The sequence below is a fragment of the Wolffia australiana genome, chromosome 14 (genome assembly GCF_029677425.1).
Source record: "Wolffia australiana isolate 7733 chromosome 14, ASM2967742v1".
Taxonomy (NCBI): domain Eukaryota; kingdom Viridiplantae; phylum Streptophyta; class Magnoliopsida; order Alismatales; family Araceae; genus Wolffia; species Wolffia australiana.
This window is the reverse complement of record NC_135848.1, coordinates 14,660,768-14,682,373: the sequence shown is the minus strand read 5'-3', so window position 1 is coordinate 14,682,373 and position 21,606 is coordinate 14,660,768. Positions and strand designations below refer to the sequence as shown.

The 21,606-nt window shown below is 48.8% G+C and overlaps 1 protein-coding gene across 1 annotated transcript in view; it reads left to right on the top strand.

The window, feature by feature from the left end:
- Nucleotides 1–21,606, top strand: part of LOC144712515 (acyl-CoA thioesterase II) — a 57,183-nt gene that overhangs the window by 27,018 nt on the left and 8,559 nt on the right. The window contains exons 9-12 of the mRNA XM_078586807.1: nucleotides 5,598–5,685; nucleotides 7,435–7,547; nucleotides 7,709–7,771; nucleotides 7,840–7,895. Of these exons, the coding sequence (XP_078442933.1) occupies nucleotides 5,598–5,685; nucleotides 7,435–7,547; nucleotides 7,709–7,771; nucleotides 7,840–7,895 (320 nt within the window). The remainder of the gene's footprint in view (nucleotides 1–5,597; nucleotides 5,686–7,434; nucleotides 7,548–7,708; nucleotides 7,772–7,839; nucleotides 7,896–21,606) is intronic.

Below are 21,606 nucleotides of genomic sequence, written 5' to 3'. Positions count from 1 at the left end.
CCCAGTACAAAATGTTCTTCGGCTTCCCACGCAGCATAGTGTGGATGAGTCGGTGGGAGAGGAGCTTGCGTACAGTGCTTGAACAATTGGTGAGCTTTGAGAGTGGTCTCGACAAAATGATGCCACTGTAGCAAGTTCGGGCCCTGAAGACACGCCAAGTCAGGAACCAAAGGCAGGGAATGAGTAACCTTGTGTGACAAGGGTTCTCTCTGAAAATCTGCATCGGTGAAGCCCTCGGCGGTGACAACCGGTTGACGAGTCTGGCCCGTGGAGTAAAGTTCCTCCGACATTGGAACTGCGGCGGTGGCTGCGGCTGCGGCTGCAGCTGTGGCTGCGGCGACGGCTAGTGCTGCGGCTGCGGCTGCCGCTGTGGCTGCGGCTATGGCTAGTGCTGCTGCGGCGGCTGCGGCTGCGGCCGCGCTGCACGCGCGCGCTGCGGTTAGCGCGCGCGGCTGCGCGCGGCTGCAGCTGCGCTGCGGCCGCGGCTGCGTGCGCGCTGCGCGCCGCGTTGTGGCCAGCGGCGCGCGCGCGCTGCGGCTGTGCGCGCGGCGCGGCTGCGGCGCGGTCGCGTGGCGCTGCGCTGTGGCTGTGCACGCTTGTGGCTGCGCTGCGCTGCGCGCGCTGCGCGCAGCGCTGCGGTTGTGCGCGCGGCTGCGGGGGTTTCTCCGGAAGCTCTGCGGGCTGGCTACAGCTCGCGCTGTGGCGGATCCGTCGGTCACGCTCCGGGTTCGCTAAACAGCGAGAGGGTGATGTCAAACCCTAGATGTTAAACCCTAGATGGAAGAGCTCTGGTGCTCTGATACCATGTCAAGTGAGGAATAAGGAAGATAATGACATGAACTCAAGTGAGTACATGTGTGGGTATATATATACCCTAGGAGAGAGAATGATAAGAGGGCTAATGGGCTTATAGAATAGGGCCCATTAGCCCATGAGTATTAGTATCTCACTAACATCAACAGTGCCATATTCATGGTTTGTAGATGTAGTACTCCCAATCTGCCGTATTCAACTGGTTGGCACACCACCTCCCATAAGACCCTAGCTGATACACAGCCAGTTGTCGATTGAAGCCCATTCCAGAAGAATTGCCTCATCAGAGCTTCCAATCGATATCCGATCCCCTTAGACAACTTGAAAGCTGAGAGGTAAAATATTCGTATTGCTGAGAGTACCAATATCAATAATATCAAACGCCCCGCTCGTGACAACACCCCGGTTCTTGGAGCCCTCGAGTCGCTTCTCTACCTTCTCGACCACCAGGATCTAATCCGTGGTTGTCATCCGCCCACTCCTCAAGGGCAATCCCCGGAAGCGCATTAGGAGTGTTCTGATGGGGGTCCCCAGAGCTTCCAAACATTGGGCGTCTGATGCAGCTTTAGTACACGAATGGTGTAGGAACATGACCTGAATCCACAAGCCTTGCTCTACTTGAAGGAGCCAAGTCTTGAATCCATAGAACTAGCTTCTCCAACCCTTGAGTCCATAAGGGGTTGTGCTTGAATCCACGAGCAGCTAAACACTCTCTAGCAAAGAGAACACTCAGAGGAGAGAAACAATAATTTCAAAAAAACAATTGACTTCAATAATCCTCTTTCGAGCATACATGGGGGCCATAATGACTATACCCATGAAATGACAAGTCAAAATACTGAGAAAAAAGATTCTGACAAGTTAAAACAGAGGATAAGAAGCCTGACAAGCCTGAGCAAAGATATCCTGCAGATTCCGGGGCATGTAGAAGCTGTCAGGAAATATTTGTGTGGCTCAAGAAGATCTTGATGGGACAAAACAGAAGATATGCAGCTCTGACAAGTTAGAGCAGAGATTCTGGTAGAGGATTCTGTCAGATATGAATCTGTCAAAAAATATTGTCAGAGAAAATCCTGTCAGAGAAAATCCTGTTAAAGGATTTTGAGGGGCTCAAGGTAATTTTCTGCGGATCTTGTCAGTTCTACAAGAATCTTCTTCTGGGGCCCCAAGTTGCTAATGTGCCTTAGAAAATGGCTTCAGGGCTACATCAACGTCCTCCCGTGTAAGACCAAACCCCACAAAGGGTATTTGGATTGGTTGATTTGTAGGCCGGAGGAATCATCGAAGAGATCTAATAAAGTTGACATATTTATGGCTTCCTCCACTGAGCCTTTCGTAGTGTCATCTGCATGTTGAAATATCGGTATATACCCGTTGGAAAGCTCGCGGATCGGAAACCCTTCAGCTTGTTCCGTTTGCATATCTTTACTGTACATCTGGCTAGGTCATCCGCTGCTAGGAGGAATAAAAGCAGGGCCAGTGGGCAACCTTGTCTAACTCTTCATTGAGGGTGGATCCAACCTTTGGTTTACCATTCACGGTGAAAGGCCTCATCAGTTCAACCTGTTGGCTTTCTGTCACTTTGGTTGCTCAACTGCTACCCCATTTCCGTTTGCTGTGGGCTGTTCATTTGGAAAAGATTCAAAAATCTTCTGCTAGTGCGGCCCGTACTGCCCTTGAACCAAAAATTTCTGGGCATCCCACTTGCAATTTCAGTATTTGGTTGGAACATTCTCCTTCCGTCTGCTGTGAGGCGGAAGAACCGAGTATTTGCATCACCCTTGTTCAACCACAGTTATCGTGACCTTTGCCTCCAGTCCATCTCTACTTTTATATCCTCCGTAGTGATAGTTTCTTGATAGGTCAATCTCTGTTCTGCTTCCTCTATGGACAAGGGTCTTGTGTCCTCCTGGCTGTCTAATTGTTAAATTCCCTCCAACGCCTTCGAGCGTCGCTTGTTTCTCTCCAAACGGATCCTCTTCCGAATCACTAGCAGATGTGATCGGAGTCCATCCAATTTTGATGCCAATCTAAATATGGCTGAACCCTGTATGGTATGAGAGGTCCAAAATTTTTTCACTTCTTCTTTGAATCCCTCCTACAGCCACGAGCGATCCATTTTGAAATAAGTAGATCGGCCTCAGTCCACTTGGCTCTGCCACATGATTGGTGTGTGATCGGACAGATGGGAGATAATGTTTTCACATGATATCCATGAAATGTTTTGTTTTATTTTTAGTTTTATGAACCTTTGAGTTTCTATGCAAGATGAAGTATTATTACCTTTTATCTCTTTTTCATTCTGTTTATCATTCTGCGTAATTTTCTCCTTTCTTTTATAGCTTCTCAATGGTCTTGGTTCCTTTTATGAAATGGAGTTGTACACTACTATGGCATATATTAATTTTAAACTGGTTTAAGGAATAACTAATTAATAAAGGTATTGGATCTGTTTTCTCCATGGCATCAAGTTTGCCAAAAACAATTCACCATGGACAAGGTGACGATTGGTGAGATTACTTGGTCTGTTTTTCCCATTGCCTTTGAAATTTTTTGATACCTTTGCAGTATAAAGTGTACTTCGAACCAATTTAAATATATTTTGTCGTTTGATTTTTAATATTGTTCTAACAGAACAAACTGAGGGATAAATATTCATTTGCACAAGAAACCACATGCTTGGGTGAGAAGATGTCCCCAGTACTCGGTAATCAACGTGAGAGTTGAATCGATGCAATACCCTGGATAACCTCCAATTGATCTGACCCAGAATGCCAGATTCTTGATAAAAAAATCCTCATTGAAGTCTTTGATACGATCTGCATCAAATTGGCAAGAAAATACCAAGAAATTCTACTTACAGATGTAAATTTGCTATCGGAAAGCCAGATCCCTCGTCCAAAATCCCTGTGATCGCCTGTCCTTTTGTAGCTAGCTCCTCTTGATGATTTGAACACCCTTAGAAGACCCCTGCCGCATACGGCTGGTCTCTCTAATATCTCCCACACCCTCCAAGAAGTCTAACTACCAAAAGATGCCTTTCTTTGAGGTCTCACCTCTTATTTATAGGCATTCTTTATTCCCTTACCACTCCCAGTCAAGACTAGATGTTAGTGGCCACGTCAGCACCAAAAGGGTTACCAGGTCCCTGGTGCCTGTTGACTGGTGACCGCTCCTTTTTTGGATCCCCCTTCTTTTTCGTTTCTCATATACTCTAATGGGAACCATATCAGTATTCCTTGCAACTAGCCATGTCTCCTTGCAGATTCCCTTGCCTACGCAGCTTTCAGCTGACAGACAGGTGACTTGAACAGGACTCCCTTTTGCTGGTATCTCTTCAGCCAGTCTTAACCGAAGGCAGCCTAAGCTCCCAAGAAAACTACCGGACTCACGATATCTCTTCTTTCCTCTCATTCTTCATTTATATGCTACTTTCCTGATCTGGCCTTAATAGACCATTATTCGTGATCCAGTTCTTACATTCTTACACTGAAGTAGTTATTGAGTCACCACTCGCTGGCCACATAATCACTCCTCATTTTCTTGCTCTTCATTGGTTAATGCTAGAAGGCCACTTCACGAAGTTTTTTTCTGGTAGTACTCCATGGGTTCTGTATCAGTCTTTTATGGTCTCCAAGCATCTCCTTCTATTAGCATGTGACTCTGATACTGCTACTTTTGTGACAGCTGTGTTACGTGGGAAAATCAAGAGGGAAGAAGAACATAATGGGAATCAAGGGGGAAGACTATAAAAGTTTGTTAATATTTCAATGATGTCCCAAAAATGTAATTCCCCATCTAATAGCCTTCCCCAGATAAAAGAAAATTCCGTCCCTTCATTCTTGGCTTTCTAATTAATGTGTATTTTGAGTTCAATTTTTTCCCTGAATGGAAAGAGAGAACTCATCAAAATTGCATCTGCTGGCTCCAACATGGTACCAGGAGGGATAACTTGTTTCTTTAACTCACTACACAAGGGCTTGGGTTAGGGATGTTCTGTCACACAAAGCACAATGTAAAACTGTGAGACATGGAACACCACGAAGTGAACTATCTTCTGGATGATTCAGCTTGAGTGATGTCTCCACTATGTGGTTCAAAATGTCAAATTATTCAAAGAATTTTGGCTAGAGCTTCTCATTGGGCATACGTGCAATTGAGCAGATCTGATTGAGTTTGAGGCAGAGGTACATCTGATTTTTAGCTTCAGTTATTCTTGAAGCCCTATCACCCAGTACGTCCTCTCAAACAATGTGTATATTATGAACAGCGTCGATCTTATTATGGCAATCTGTTTTTAATACTTAACACATCACTGAATCGAGATTGATCCTGAGTATCCGCATATAAGTTGCAGAAGAAAGTAACAGAAATATCAAAGAGCTAATGAAAAATTCTACGTGCAGAATGTGTTTTTGTGATGATGTGTATATTTTAATTTCTTATTTTATAAAACATGTCATTTTTATAGTGCTATTGTTATGTTGTGAGCCATATCTTTTCTTGACTAGTTGTTGTGGAGAATAAACTTGGTATTTTTTCCCGTTTCTTTGAATGTGAGATGGAAGAAGGAATTCCATAATTTGGTACATCTTGATGTTATCTGTAGCCACCTCCGGCAGCCACTACAACTGCTCAAATTGGCTCATTCATTTTGACAAATAGTCAGAATATATTAACCTTTTTTTAATCCTCATTTACTTGAATTATTGAGGAGAAAGTGTCTGCTATCCTATAATTTGCATCATTAAAATTTTTTATTCATTCTCAAATGTTTTATGCAGGCACTCGCAGCTGCCACTAAAACTGTTGACTGCCTAAAGAAAGTGCACAACTTACATGCCTACTTTATCATTTCTGGAGACAGAAATGGTACTAATTTTTATTTTCTTCTTGGTCTTGCTTCAAATACTCAAATCTCAAAACCTGGTCATCACACTATTGAAATTCAAGTTAAGGAAAACGCTGCATCATTTTCTCAGTAAAGTAAAAAACTAATCAGTATAATAGTCCCTATCTTGAGAATAATGATTCATGTTCCTTATATCTGTTTTTTGCCTATTGTTATGCAGTACTAAGAATGGAATATGAGTTTGTTTTCAGTCTTGTCTTAACATGTTATGAGGAATATCTAGATTAAAATTGACATGAATTTGCTTTTATCTCGGACATTGTCCCAAAACATGTATTTCATTTTGTTCATTCAGATTTTTTATAGACTTCAGATGGATTTGAAAATTTTTTCGAGGTGGGATGATTGTACATTAAGTTACTGTTAGGATTCAGTAGGCCCCTAGGGGCATTATCGTCTTTCTAGATTTCCTTGAGGTTTCCTTTAAGTATGTAGCCCTCCTTGTTGGAGGGCAGAACATGAGCCATTAAGTTTTTTGGCTTCTAGTAGTCTCTCTCTCTCCCTCGGCGATGTCCACTCCGTCGAGTTCTCCGGCGACGTCCACTCCGCCGTTCCTCCGACCGCTTGTGACCCACCGGCGACGTCCACTCCGCCCGGGGTCACCCATTTTCGATACGATCCCGGCTGGGTTTCGTATCAGTTACATGAACTTCTAATCCTTGTGTAATGATATCTTTGCGTTTATATCTCTTCTACGTGAGTGATGATGCTATTGTTAACTATAGTTCTTTATTACTTCTACCTATTATTCCTTCTGACTAAAAATGTGTTTCATAATGAAGAGTTTTTCTTGCTGTCCCCCCGGATACCCAATATTCTACCTTGTGCCAATTAGCAAATTTGTACAATAATTCACCAGCTTCACTGCCACATGACAGAGATATAGACTAAGAAAATGCTTATTTGTATGTGTTGATTGTGTGGTGAGGGTCTCTTGGGCATGCACATTGGTTGTAAAGAGGTTGATGCTTTCTATGAAGAATTTATTTTCTCTCAATGTATCTGGTTTTGCTATGGTGTAAATCATTGATACAGTCACAATAAAGCACTCGACCGATGATCAAAACTCAATTGTGAGAGCTTGATACTTCCCGCTTTATTTATGACTAATTGTAGGCTTGAAAATTTTAAATTCTAGCTGAAAAAATAAAGATGCAGTGATAGCCTGAGGAATTTATTAAAATCCGATGAACAAATTTATTTTTTTAAAAAATCTGATTTACAGTATGACAGAAATTTCAGTAGGAGAGTAGTACAGAGGTAGAACGGTGAGAGGAAAAAACTGGACTTTGTGAGGGAGTGTCAAATCAATTGCCTCGCCTGTCCTCATGCACTGGGATGATCTCTCCGTTGCTTCAGCCTTCAGCTGCAACACACCTGTCTCAGATCTGACATATTTTGAGTTTCGTACCTGAGCATCTCGTTTATCCCTTTTATTTATGGACCTTAAGTGGCATGTGCGAAGTTTACATGGTAAGTCTGAGCTCCTTCCTGCCATTCTCTTCCACTTTCTCAGATATGTAATGGAACTTATCAGAGCCCTAGACTACGACATTCTTTAAAGTCCTTGCCCTTCTATAAACAGGTTTCTAGTCTGCTCAACATGGTTAAAGTGCTTTTCTTGTTTACTCATTGATTCCTTTACACATGCTTATGTAGAATTAATTTCTATTATCAACTTTCTAAATTTGGCATCCTCATTTTTCTAGTTCCTACTGTTTATCAAGTTCATCATTTACGGGATGGAAAGAGCTTCGCTATTAGGAGAGTGGATGCCACCCAGAAAGGAACTGTGGTGTTTTCTTTGCTTGCATCATTTCAGGTAAAACATTAAAAATGCTGTATCTGTTTCTTTATTTTGATGTATTTATCATATGTTTCTAATTCATGCGATTTGTCCACCACTTGGGGTTTCGTTGTTGTGCTCAATATAGAAATATTTTTTGGAGATTTTCCCGCCTTTTGAATTCTTGGTCAGTGCAGAAAGAAGAATCTAGCTTTGAGCATCAAGAAGCCAAGATGCCTGAAGTGCCGCATCCTGACAATGTAAGGATTATTTTTGCATCTGCACTAATTCTTATGATGAATAAATAATTTGATTTTTGGTGCTGCAGCTTTTATCACTAGAAGACCTGCGGGACAGAAAGCTTACAGATCCTCGTATTCCCATGTAATGTCATATTATTTTAATTTACTAATGAATTGATTCCAGCCAACTTGTTATGGTAGGGCTAAAACTTTCATTATTCACTCAAAGTTAATTGACTACCTTGAATGAGAAGTCTGGAATTTGGTTAATGAAGTTCTTCAGTGGATCCCAGGTTGCTTCAATTAATGGGTTCTTGTGTTTGATGGGGATATCTGTGCTTACCTTCATAAAATTGATGCTCATGACCTTAAGGTAAATTTTCACTCTAATCAGTTGCCATAAGATCTCTGATTATTCAGTGGGTCCCAAGTCTCTGGCATCTCTGATTTTAAGACTGTACGATGAGGACTCTCTCTTTCCCACAGCTGAACTCCGTCGGTTAGGGTTTTTGGAAAAGGGAAAATCATTCTTTTACATCGGCCCAAATACTCTGATGGGGTTTGTTGATCTGAGTATTACATGTCTTTATTTTCTCTCTCTTGTTAGCCCATTAAGGGCCCTCTCTAGTCAGCCCATTAGGGCTTCCTATAAAACCCTGTAATCTCTTTCATTTGCTATCAAGAATTGTTCTTTTCTTGTTTACATGGTATCAGAGCCCTAACCCTAACCCTAATCTGGGTTTCCTGGGCTCGACCTTGCACTCCAATCTTCGGCGGTTCTCACGACCGCCTGATCTCGCGCTCGGTCTCGCCGTCGCTCGCCTCGGGCCTCCCGGCGCTCGCCGTTCTGGCGTCCGCCCGCTGCTGCTCGCGCCCTCGGCTCGCGCGCCTGCTCGCGCCCGCTCCGGCTCGCCGCCGCGCTCGCGCCCTCCGGCTCGCGCCGGCTCGCGCCCTCGGCTCGACGCCCGGCGACCGGCGTCCCCCGCGCCGACGTCCGGCACCCGCCGTCCGCTCCGTCCGGCGCCCGGCGTCTCGGCGCCTGCAGTCCCGGCTTCGTCGTTCGCGCCTTCTAACTGTGGTCTACTCTGCTTTCATCATGATGAACCCGGTTGAAGCCCAGACCTCTGTTACGCCAGACTCGACGCCGGTATCTACGCCACATGCATCTGCGGTGCCTCTCGAGCCCGGGAATTGGTCGTCCTCCTCCTCTGGACCATCCTCTTTGCCTCGGATGCCTCCGGATGGTATGTTTACTGGATTCAATCTCCTGCAATGGCGCCAGATCGCCCAGATAACTTTAAGGGCGTCTCATGCGCCATCTTCTAGAAGACGGACCTTCGGACCGATCCCAAGTATTATGACTGGCTGGGCGTTGAGGGTAGTTCATCGTTGGCTCTTGGACAGTATTTCACCTAGTGTTAAAGGTGAATTCATGTCTCTAGAGTCGGCTCGGGCGGTCTGGGAAGCAGCACTTGAGAGCCACTCCAAGAAGCACAACATTGCGACTCTGTACGAATTGGTACATCGGGCCGCTAACCTGCGTCAAGGGGACCGGTCTATCATGGAGTACAGTACGGAGCTCATTTCGTTGTGGAATGAAATTGACTACTACATGCCGCCCAACCCCCATTCGGAGGACCGCCAATATACTCTTCAACTTCGGGTTTTCCAGTTTCTTATGGGACTGAACCCGGAATATGAAGTTGTACGGGCTCAGCTTATTCATCGGGAGACTGGTCCAACCTTCAAGGATGCGCACCACAGTGTGCGGGTTGAAGAATCCCGCTTTCAGCAGGCCCAGAACTCGGCTTCGGCACTTGTAGCTCATTCCTCTTCGTCTGCACGCCCATCGTCGACTCCACCACCCGGCTCTTTGCCACGTGGTCCGACGGCTCGGACGGAGGATTCTCCAAAGGGTGATCCTTCGCTGTTTTGCAATTACTGCAAGAAGCGAGGTTACTCTAAGGAGACGTGCTACAAGCTTCAACGGAAACGCGCACAACCGAGCAACCTTGCTGCAGCCGCCTCGTCCGTGCCCCCCCGGGTCAAGTGCCTATGCTGTACGGTCTTCTCCCGACTAGTGCCTCGCCCGCTAGCTTCACTCCAGAAGAGATGGAGCGTCTACGCCGCTTGCTTGATCCTCCAGTCGTGGGCTCATGCTCCTTGGCCCACGCAGGTATGTCCACCAGTCTTCCCACACCTACATCCCCTCCTGGCCATTCTTTTTCCTCTTCCACTTGGCTTCTTGATTCCGGTGCCACCGCCCACATGACCCCAAATCCTCGAGCCTTTCAAACTTATGCACCCGTTTCTGGCACCTCCAAAGTTAAAGCTGCCTCCGGCGATCTTCTCACCGTGGCGGGTATTGGTCGTGTGGCCCTTTCCTCTTCTATGCATCTATCTAAAGTTCTTCATGTTCCTCGCCTTACTCATCATCTTCTCTCCCTATCTAGCCTTGTTTGCGACTTGAAACAAGACCTTACCTTCTCTCCTAATTCATGTTTTTATCGTGATAAGGTGTCGGGGAGGACGATTTCCATTGCTGAGGAGCATGAGGGGCTCTATCTTTTTCGTCCTTGTTCGAGTTCTCTTGCTTTTGCTGCTGCGGCAGTTTCCCTTTCGGCTTCCCACGAGCGTTTGTGGCTTCTTCATCGACGTCTCGGCCATCCTTCTTTTGCTACTCTTTATCGTCTCTTTCCTAAACTCTTTCAAGGCCATTCTGTGGACCGTTTTGTTTGTACTGCTTGTCGAATTGCCAAACATCATCGTACCACGTATCCTATCTCGTCTTCTCATTCTTCGACCCCATTCTCCCTTATTCACACCGATGTGTGGGGGCCTTCCCCTATTCATAGTACTTCCGGTTCTCGGTGGTTATGCATCTTTATTGACGACGCTACTCGATTCACGTGGGCATATTTCTTGAAGAACAAATCAGAGATATCTCGTGTCATTCCTCAATTTTACTCCCTTATCCAAACTCAATTCTCTATATCCATTAAATGCCGCTCCGACAATGCTAAAGACTACGTTAACACCACGTTAAGCACCTTCTTCCAAGACAAAGGCATTATCCATGAAACTTCTTGTCCCTATACACCACAGCAAAATGGCGTTGCCGAAAGAAAATTCCGTCACATCTTTGAAATGACTCGGAGCCTTCTCTTCCATATGCATGTGCCCAAGTGTTTTTGGTGTGAATCTGTCTCCACCGCCATCCATCTTCTTAATCGCCTTCCATCTCGAGTGCTTGACTACTCCACTCCCATTGACCATCTTCAGCATTCCTTTCCAACTCTCTCTCTCTCCGAACTCATCTTACTCCTCGTGTATTTGGATGTGTATGCTATGCGCCCAACCACCAACTTGGTCGTGATAAATTGGATCCCCGTGCTATCAAGTGTGTGTTTGTTGGCTATTCTTCCCCCCAAAAGGGCTATTTATGCTATCATCCACCCTCTCGTCGGTTCGTCGTCACCAAAGATGCCACGTTTGATGAATTGCTTCCTACTATTCCTCCTCCTCTCCTGAACCCTCATCGTCCCCATCTCCCTCCGATCCACTCAATTCCTCATCCTCGTCCCTCGTCCCTCTTCACCGGCCCCGCCCGACGTGTCTCCATGTTGCTCCTCCAGCAATTGTGCCTCCCGACCCGCCTCCGGCCGTCTCAGTCCCTCCCGTGGAGCCTCCTCCAGTATCTGCTCCTGCGCTCGACCCTTCTGCTGCACCTTCTTGATTCCTCCGCTCCTATCCGTCGCTGCCCGCCTGAAAACGCTATGGTATTACCCTTGCTCGCCGCAAGCCTCGGCTTCCTTCTTCGTCTCCTGCTGCCCCGTCTCCCTCAACCTCCACCCCTCCTGCCACCTCCTCATTAGCCGTGCTGCCCTCTTCCCGTTCCTCTCCCCTCTATCCGTTGGCGGAATCTATCTCCTCTCATCGCCTCTCACCCTCTTATCATGCCCTTCTCACCTCCCTTGATGCCACTTCCCTTCCCAAGACGGTGGACATTGCCCTTTCATTTCGCATTGGCGTCAGGCCATGGCGGAAGAACTTCAGGCTCTTGCTCACAATGAAACGTGGGATCTGGTTCCTCTACCGCCGAAGCATCTCGTGGGTAGCCGTTGGGTGTATCTTTGTGAAGCATAATTCTGACCAGTTCTATTGAGCGCCACAAAGCCGGGTTGTGGCACAAGGGTTCACTCAGAAACATGGCATTGATTATCAGGAGACCTTTGCTCCCGTCGCCAAGCTGAATACTGTGCGGATCTTATTGGCCCTTGCTGCGGATCGGGGCTGGATTTTGCAACAATATGATGTGAAGAATGCTTTACTGCATGGAGAGTTGACTGAGGAGATCTACATGGCATTACCTCCTGGCTACACTTCCTTAGTGCCATCGTCTCCGCAGTCTGTTGTCATCGCTGAAGAAAGCATTATATGGCTTGAAGCAATCTCCTGCGTGCCTGGTTTGGTCGTTTCACGGCGGCCATGCAGCGTCGTGGATACCGTCAGTGTAATGGTGATCACACCCTTTTCTACCGCCATTCCACGTCGGAGTCGCTATTCTTCTTGTGTACGTGGATGACATCATTATTACGGTGATGATCGGCGACCATTACTGAGCTGGCTATGTATCTCGTCAGAATTTGCTATTCGCCATCTTGGCCCGTTGAGGTACTTTCTTGGCATAGAGGTGGCCTATTCTTCCAGCGGGATCTTTATTTGTCAGAGAAAGTATACGGTGGACCTTCTCTGTGAGCTTGGAAAGGAGGACGCCAAGCCTACTTCGACACCGATTGATGCGAACCATCGACTTGGTGCCGATGCGGATGAGGAGCTTGCTGAGCCTGGCCCATATAGAAGACTTGTGGGAAAACTGCTTTATCTCACCCACACTCGCCCGGACATTGCATATTCAGTGGGTGTTCTGAGTCAGTTCATGCAGACTCCTCGCATGAGCCATTTTCATGCTGCTCATCGTCTCCTCCGTTTCCTGAAGGGCACCATTGGCCGTGGATTATTGTTTCGTCGCCATACCGGCCTGCGTCTTGAAGTCTACACCGATGCAGATTATGCCGGCTCTGTGGTTGATCGTCGGTCCACATCTGGGTATTGCACCTTCTTGGGCGGCAATCTGATTACTTGGAGGAGCAAGAAGCAGAAAGTGGTCTCTCGATCGAGTGCTGAAGCGGAGTTCCGTGCCCTTGCGCATGGTCTGTGTGAAGCACTTTGGATTACCCAGCTTCTTCGTGAGCTACGGTGTCCAGTTCCCTCTCCTGTCCAGCTGTTCTGCGACAACAAATCGGCGATTAGCATTGCTCATGACCCCGTTCAGCATGACCGTACAAAGCACATCGAGATCGATCGCCATTTCATCAAAGAGAAGCTTGAATCGGGAGATTTTTGCACGCCTTATGTTCCGTCCGCTGAACAGCTTGCAGATATCTTCACCAAAGGGCTTCATGCCCCTAGGTTTGAGGAGCTCTGTTCCAAGCTGGGTGTGGATAACATCCACGCTCCAGCTTGAGGGGGAGTGTTGATCTGAGTATTACATGTCTTTATTTTCTCTCTCTTGTTAGCCCATTAAGGGCCCTCTCTAGTCAGCCCATTAGGGCTTCCTATAAAACCTTGTAATCTCTTTCATTTGCTATCAAGAATTGTTCTTTTCTTGTTTACAGGGTTACATAGCGAGACCAAAAACGAATGGGCAGTGTACACTTAAGTGAGATACAAGAGAAAAAAGCATAAAGAAAAAAACAAAGCTCTTGACGAGGCTCTCTTGTTGACAACCCCGCTTAAACTGGTGGACAGATGCTTCTGATCCCAAGCTTTCTCTGTGTATGATCAAACAATGTCCTCGTCAGTCCTTTGGTAAATACATCTGCAATTTAATTAGCAGACCTAACTTGTGTAATCAGAACATGTCTCTGGTAAATCTTCTCCCTGATCCAATGCTTGTTTAGCTCAATGTGCTTTGTTCTGTCATGTAGGACAGAGTTGTGGGCAATATCAATTGCTGCTTTACTGTCACAATATAGGACCATAAGCTTCTTTTTCTACAGCCCAAGTTCGGTGAGGATATTTCTGATCGACAATGTCTCACTAATGCCTTTAACCAATGCCCTATATTCTTCCTCAGGATTAGAGAATGAAATTTCAAATTGCTTCTTACTCCTCCAGGTAATTAAATTTCCTCCCAGAAATGAGCAATTGCCTGACGTTGACCTCATGTCTATCAGTGATCCTCCCCAATCAGCATCTGTTTGTACTTCAACGTCGGCTCCTCTATGGCGGTGATATAGTATTCCATGACCTGCGGATCCCTTCAAATAAGCCACTACTTTGTAGACAGCTTCTAAATGGGATTTCCTGGGGTTGTCCATGAATCTACTCAATAGCCCGACTAAGAATGCTATATCAGGTCGAGTATGATTGAGGTAGATCAGTTTTCCAATCAGCCTTTAATATTGACCTTTGTCAACTGAGGGTTCTTCTTCACAAATACCCAATTTCACATTTGGATCGATTGGCATATAAGACAGTTTGCAACCACCCATTCTTGTCTCTTTTAAAAGATCAAGAACGTACTTATGTTGTGATATAAATATCCCATGTGAAGAGTAGGCCACCTCAATTCCCGAAAAGTATCTCAGTCTTCCGAGTGTTTTGATTTCAAAGAGCTCTGATAATTTTGGGCTTAAGGCTTGATTCTTGACTTCATCATCTCCTGTGATAATAATGTCATCCACATAAACCAGTAAGATTGAGATTGTTTGTGACTTGAAACATTTCACAAGCAGGGTGTGGTCACCATTGCTCTGCTTGTACCCCATATTAATCAAACTGCATGAGAATTTGGCAAAATTATGCTCTTGGGGATTGTTTAAGTCTGTTGAAGAAGATAGAACTTTGTTACTTAGAAAAAGAAGGGATACATGCCCATATATAGAGCTCAGAGAGAGAGTATTGGAGATTTATAAATGTGGGATTAAGGGAGGGAACCCTTAGTGGGCTAAGGTCTAGTGGACCTAATAGGCCACACCACCTATTTCCCAACACTCCCCTGCAAGCTGGAGCGTGGATGCTCGTCATCCATGCCCAGATTGTGATAGAGTAGTAGGCGGTGTAGAGCGTGGAGCAGGATGGCCGGAAAGATGGCGCAGGACGGCTAGAGGCTGAAGACGGTTGAAAAAGAGAAGATGGCTGAGACGGTGGAGGTGCCAGGATGCAGCCGAAGGCGGCGGAGGCGGCCGAAGGCAGCGGAGGGCAGAGGAGGGAGCCCGAGAGTAACCGAGGCAGCTGAGGCGACCTGAGGTGACCGACACGGCCGTAGGCGCCGGAGCTGGCCAAAGGCGGCGGAGGGCGGTGGAGGGAGCCTGAGGGCGACCAAGGCAGCCGAGGCAACGAGAGGCAACCGAGGCAGCTGAGGCAACTGAGGCATCCGGTGAAAAACCGAGGCGACGAGGCTGCCGGAGGCTGCCGAGGCAGCCGAGGCAGTCGGTTGTGGCCGGAGGTGACCGAGACAACCGAGACATCCGGTGGAAACCGAGGTGACGAGGCCGCCAGAGGCTGCCGAGGCAGCCGAGGCAGTCGGTGGTGGCCAGAGGTGACCGAGACAGCCGTAGGCGCCGGATCTGGCCGAAGGCGGCGGAGGGCGGTGGATGGAGCCCGAGGAAAAACCGAGGCAGCTGAGGCAACCTGAGGCATCCGGTGGAAACCAAGGCGACGAGGCTGCCGGAGGCTGCCAAGGCAGCCGAGGCAATCGGTTGTGGCCGGAGGTGACCGAGACAACCGAGACATCTGGTGGAAACCGAGGTGACGGGGCCGCAAGGAGTCTGCCGAGGCAGCCGAGGCAGTTAGTGGTGGCCGGAGGTGACTGAGGTAGCTGAGGCTGCCGAGGTAGTGCTGAGGATGGCCAACGAGGGCCGTCCAAGCTAGGGCGGCAGAAGACGGCCGGTGACGGCTGGAGAAGGCCCGACGGCTGGAGAAGAGCCGAAGGCCGGAGAAGGCCCAACGGCCGGAGACGGCCGGAAAGGTCGGAGATGGTCAGAGACCGCCGGAGAAGATCGACTAGCTGAAAGAGTACATAGATGGCGACGGAGGCTGGCCAGAGGATGCCAAGAAGAGGGACAAGGACCGCGAGGAGAAGGAGGACGCCGAGAACGAGGACGAAGAGAAGGTAGAAGGGACGGATGAGGACGTGAAGGCAAACCCCGATGAGGAAGAGAGTATCGAGACTAAGGTGGAGAGGAGATGCGGCAACAAGGGGAAGGAGGAGTCCTAACCTGGGAGCGCCGTAGGCTAGAGATCGCCCGAGGGATGCAGATTGCACGCAGGAGATAGCGGGAGAAGATTCGCGGAGGGCCGCCGGAAGTTGCCAAGGGCGACGGAGGCCGTCAAGGGCAGTGGAGGCGGAGGTGCCAGTGGAGGCGGAAAGGACCTGCCAGATGTCGCCAAGGGCGGCGGAGGCGGAGGCTCTGGCGGCGGAGGAAAGGGCCTCTCGCGCAGCGGCATTCCAGGAGACAGTCTCTTTCGAGCATTTCCTTGAACAGGTTCTGGGCGTGGGGGCCGTCCAGGAGACGAAGGCCCTTTAGGGCATTTCGTCGAACAGGTTCTGGGCGTTGTGATCCAGAAGAGAAAGTCCCTCTCGACGGAGAGGCGTGGACGCGACAGTCGTCGTCGGATGGTGCGACCAGCAAGGGCGGCCGGCATGGCAGACGGTGTGGCCGCCAGGGCGGCTGGCACGAGCGGTCAGCAGGGCGGCCCGCAGGATGGACGGCTGGAGGGCCGTTGGAGGGCTGGAGGGCCGCCGGAAGTCGGCTGGACGGGCGGCGGGCAGCCGGAGGACTGCTGGACGGCCGGAGGGCATCCAGAGGGCTGCTGGAGGATGAGATGCAGATGACCGGCGATGGGCTGAGATGGCTGATATGGGCAGAGATGGACTGCGATGGACGGAGAAGATAGGCAATGCGCGGAGATGACCGACGAGTCGGCGACGGGTGGAGATGGCCAGATGCCCGGAGATGGCCCGATGGAGATGATGGTAGGCGGAAGAACTTGAGATCACCGGAGAAGGAGATATCGCCGGAGGGATCGCCGGGGAAGATATAGGGATGCCGAACTGCGCAGGAGATCGCCGAAGATGTGCTAGGATGGCAGCGTGCAGGAGATCGCAGTTAGGAGAGAGATTGTCGTTTGGAGAGAGATCGCCGGTTGGAGAGAGATCGTCGCCAGGGTGTAGGGCGGAGGTTGGAGAAGTTGCCGGAGAGAGAAAATGCTGACGAGATACAGGAGATGGCGGCGGTTGAAGAGGTCGCCAGAGATGCAGGGCGGCAGAGGGGAAAACCTCCGCCGCCCTGGACGTCGATGCGGAAGAGGAGCCCTAGGTCATCGACCTAGGCTCTGATACCATGTTGAAGAAGATAGAACTTTGTTACTTAGAAAAAGAAGGGATACATGCCCATATATAGAGCTCAGAGAGAGAGTATTGGAGATTTATAAATGTGGGATTAAGAGAGGGAACCCTTAGTGGGCTAAGGTCTAGTGGACCTAATAGGCCACACCACCTATTTCCCAACAAAGTCCATATAATGCTTTCTTCAAGTTGCATACTTTTTGGCCAGACTCTGCTTGATAGTACCCAGGTGGTAACTGCATGTAACTGCATATAGATTTCTTCATTCAAATCACCATAGAGAAATGTATTCTTTATATCATACTTTTATAGTGCCCAATTATAATTAGCTGCCAGTGCAATTAGAATACACACTGTATTGAGTTTAGTAACTTGGGCGAAAGTCTCTCCATATTTGATTTCATATGCCTGTGTGTATCCTTTGGCTACAAGTTTTTCTTTATATCTTTCTAGAGTACCATCAACTTGGTATTTTACAGTAAATACCATCTACATCCCATGGGATGGCCACACCCCCTACAGCTGCGGCTCCGACGGCTGCCGTCCCGGCAGCCGCCTCAGCCTGACCGCCGTGGCCCCGACAGCCGCCGCGGTCCCGACGGCCGCCGAACCAACGGCCATCACCTGGTCCTGATGGCTGTGGCCCTGACGCCCCAAACAACGGCTGACCTGACGGCTGCCGATCCGACGACTGAGGTACCTATGGCCGCGGCCCAGATGGCCGCCGACCCAACGGCCCAACGGTCACTATCCTGGGCTTGCCCTGGAGGCCCCTCGACCAGGGAGGTTGCCCTAGGGAGAGGCGGGCTGTGGTGGAGGACTGGGCCGATCCATTCCACCCCGAGAAGGCCCGCCAGCGTAAAGCCAGTGGGCCTGCTCAAAGGGGAAACGGGCCGAACAAGGTGACCTGGGCCCACCCTGGGCTTCCTTGGATCCAAATCGACCAGGTGACCTGGTGAACAGGCCGGCCGTGGGTTTCCTATGCGAGACTGAACCCACGGGACCCCTGGCCCTTCTGTTTTCCGGAGGACAGTCTCAGCTGTACTCACCGCCCGGTGAACCGCCGCGGAGTCACCTTGGCCGGTCGCCGTCCACCCGCGGACCTGTCGTGCACAGCCCAGGGGATCGCCATGATCCCACCAGCAGGCCCACCAAGAGCTGCCGGCAGACTCGCCGCGGGACACCCAGGGAGCCGACACACGTGAAACTGGGGGCCCGTCGCAAGATGCCCGCGGATCTGCCACGCAAGTTCCGCAGACTGGCCACACCACGCCCGGGACTCATGCAAGTTCCGCAAGTCACCGCGGCCCGCGGTGGTCCACTCGCGGACCCGTCGCGCACCGCCCAGTGGACCGCCATGAGCCGATCCGCAGGCCCGCCAAGAGCTGCCGGCGGCTTCGCCGCGTGACACCTGCGGACCATTGTGCAACTCCCGGGGAGCCGCCACATGCCAAACCATGGGCCCGCCGCAAGACGCCGCAAACCCACAGGGCCAACCCGTGAGCCACCCACTGACCCGCCGGGAGCCACCATCTCCAAGTTGCTCTGCCACCATCACCAGGTTGCTATGCCTCCACCGCCGCCGTCACCACCAGCAACCGATGCCATCATCTCCATCCCACCACACCGACTGTGTTCGCCTCCACAGTTGCCCCATAGCACCCTCCGCACAAGCCACTGACTCACCAGCTTGAGGACAAGCTGGCTACTGAAGGAGGGAGTAATGATAGAATCCTAGGGGTAATTTTGTCATGTTAACCCGCAGGGGCATTTTAGTCATTTGGGTATTATTGTATTTCCTTTAAATACGGATGCCTTCCCTTCTGGAGGCAGCCAAGAAGAAGAATAATGAAGTGGTGTTCTTGTCTCCCCTCTTTGTCTAGGTCTGGTCTCCCTCTCTCCCTCAATGATCCCCTTCCTTGCGATCGTCTCTACCTCACCGTGTCTTCAGGCGGCTCGTCCTAGGCCGATCCCTACCCCCTCTGCTTGGCCTCCTCTGCGATCCTTACCGTTTCACCTCTCTACCCTGGGAATTTCTACCTGGCCTCGTCCTCTACCCTCCTTCAGATACGACCCCAGATCTAGGTTCATTTCAGTACACTGTGTTTTTCCTTTCCTCAAGGCAATCGGCCATCCACTATCATCTTCTTCCATCTCAGCTGATCGATCAGGAGCGTCACTTGCTTCTTTCTCTGCTGGTTTTCCAATTTCTCCACTTTCATTTTCACCAGCTTCGCTTGATGATTCAGCCTGATCATATTCTGTCCTTGGGAGTCTTTCATGTCGAGCATCTGATATGATTTTAGCCTTGTCCAGGATGATAGAAGGACCATGATTCATGGTTATATCCTGAATTTCAGACAGTGGTGACGCAGAGGTTTCTTCATTCACCTTCTCCTGAGATTAAAAGAAACTTATATGGAATGTAACATCAGCTGATATCAGCATTTTCCTTGAAGCCTTTTCATAACACTCATACCCATTTTGGGGATGCAAATAACCAAGAAACATACATTTCACAGCTCGAGGGCTAAATTTATCCCTTGGATTATGAATATGCACGAATGCTGTACAACCAAATATACTTGGAGCCAGATCAGTGTTCAACCAAACCTGCGGATAAAATTTCATCATCAGATCTACAGGACTTTCGTAGTTCAACGTTTTTGGCGGTAATCTATTAATTATATACACTGCTGTCAAAATGGCCTTCCCCCAGAAGCTTTTGGGCACTGCATAATGTAAGAGCAATTATCGAGCCATTGTAGTTGCATGACCTATCCTCCTTTCTGCTACCCCATTCTGTTGTGGAGTATACACAAGATGACTCATGGGCCACACTCTCCTGAGCAAATAAGGATGACAGAGTCTTGTTAAAAAAATCCTTAGCATTGTCTGACAGTAGTCGTCTAATAGAGATACCAAACTGATTCTTCACCATGTGGAAGAAGTTGCCAATTACATTTGCAACATCAGACTTGGATTTCAATAAATAAACCCATGTTAGTCTAGTACAGTCTTCAACCAGTATAAGATACTACTTTGCTACCATCAAAGTTGTAGTTGAGGATGGACCCTATACATCACCATGGACGAGAGAAAAAGGATGTGTACTTTGTTCTTGATACGGACCTTGATCTAGGTTCGTATTGGGAGGTGGTTGGAGGACGAGGCGAGGTAGAAGTTCTCGGGGTAGGAGAGTTGAAACGGGAATGATAGGAGGGGTCGACAGATGGGGCAGGGATCGACCAGGGATGAGCCGCCTGATGACGCAGTGAAGGGTTGACGATCGCGGGGATGGGGATCGTCGGAGACGAGAAGAGAACCGAACGACAAGAGTAGGGATCGGATTGGAGGGGAGCCGGCTGAAGATTCCGGTGAGACGATCACGGGATAGGGGATCGCTGGACGGTCAAGGGGAGGGGACCGAGACGAAGAGGATTAAGATAGTGAGCCAAGAGGCCAATCTTACCTTCAGTCTTGACTGCCCTCCTCAAGGGAGGGCTACACATACTTATAAGAAAAAGAAGCAATCTACCCTAAACATGAAATGACGAAAATGCCCCTAACGGGCTAAATTCCTAAGATACCCTTTGGGGTTAGAGGATCGTATCAGTTCTCCTCTCCCAGTAAAGGATACATGCATATGTTTAGTAAATTGACAAGTATCACATGAAACTGATACAAACCTATTCGGAACGTATCGTGTAACTCAATGTTATTCAACAATTTCAATTGAGATAGTTCAAACTGATCTGATCGATAGCAAGTAGTAGAGGGAGGGGGAAGAGAGGAAGAGGAGAATTCCCGGGGTAGAGAAGAGGAGAAACTGGAATGGTTGAGCAGGGCTGTTGGCTCCGCATTGAGGAGGGTGCGTCGACCTACAAACCACAAGAGGAGAGGTGAGGAAAACCCGGAGAGGGAGGTAGGAGTGGGAAGTGAGACCTTACTTCTGATTGCCTGCTTCTTCTCTTGCCGGTGGCCCTCCTTAAGTAGGGGAAAAGGCATTGCGGGCCGGTGCTAGCTTGCCAGGCCTGTTACCTGCCCGCATACAGACATAAACCTTCAATGGATCATATCAGAAACATGAGAAGAATTCACTTTCTTAAAGAACACAGGAAACATGAGTTTCAAAAGTTCAAATGATGGATGTCTGAGACGATATGTCAGCTTCCCCAACAAGATCGCTCACGTACACCAGCCCATTCTTCTCCTTAAAAGATGAAGTCTTCAGGTTCTTGGCCTTGTCACAAAGAAAACACCCATCAGACGTCATCGTAAAAATGAGATATAAATCTTTAGCGAGTTTCTGAGGAGATATGAGCTGTGCCCGAAGGCCTGGAAAATGTAGGACTTGTTTAATAATACCCAGATCACCAATTTTAACATTGCCTACACCAGTAATCGGAAACATTTCTCCTCCTGCAGTAAACACTTG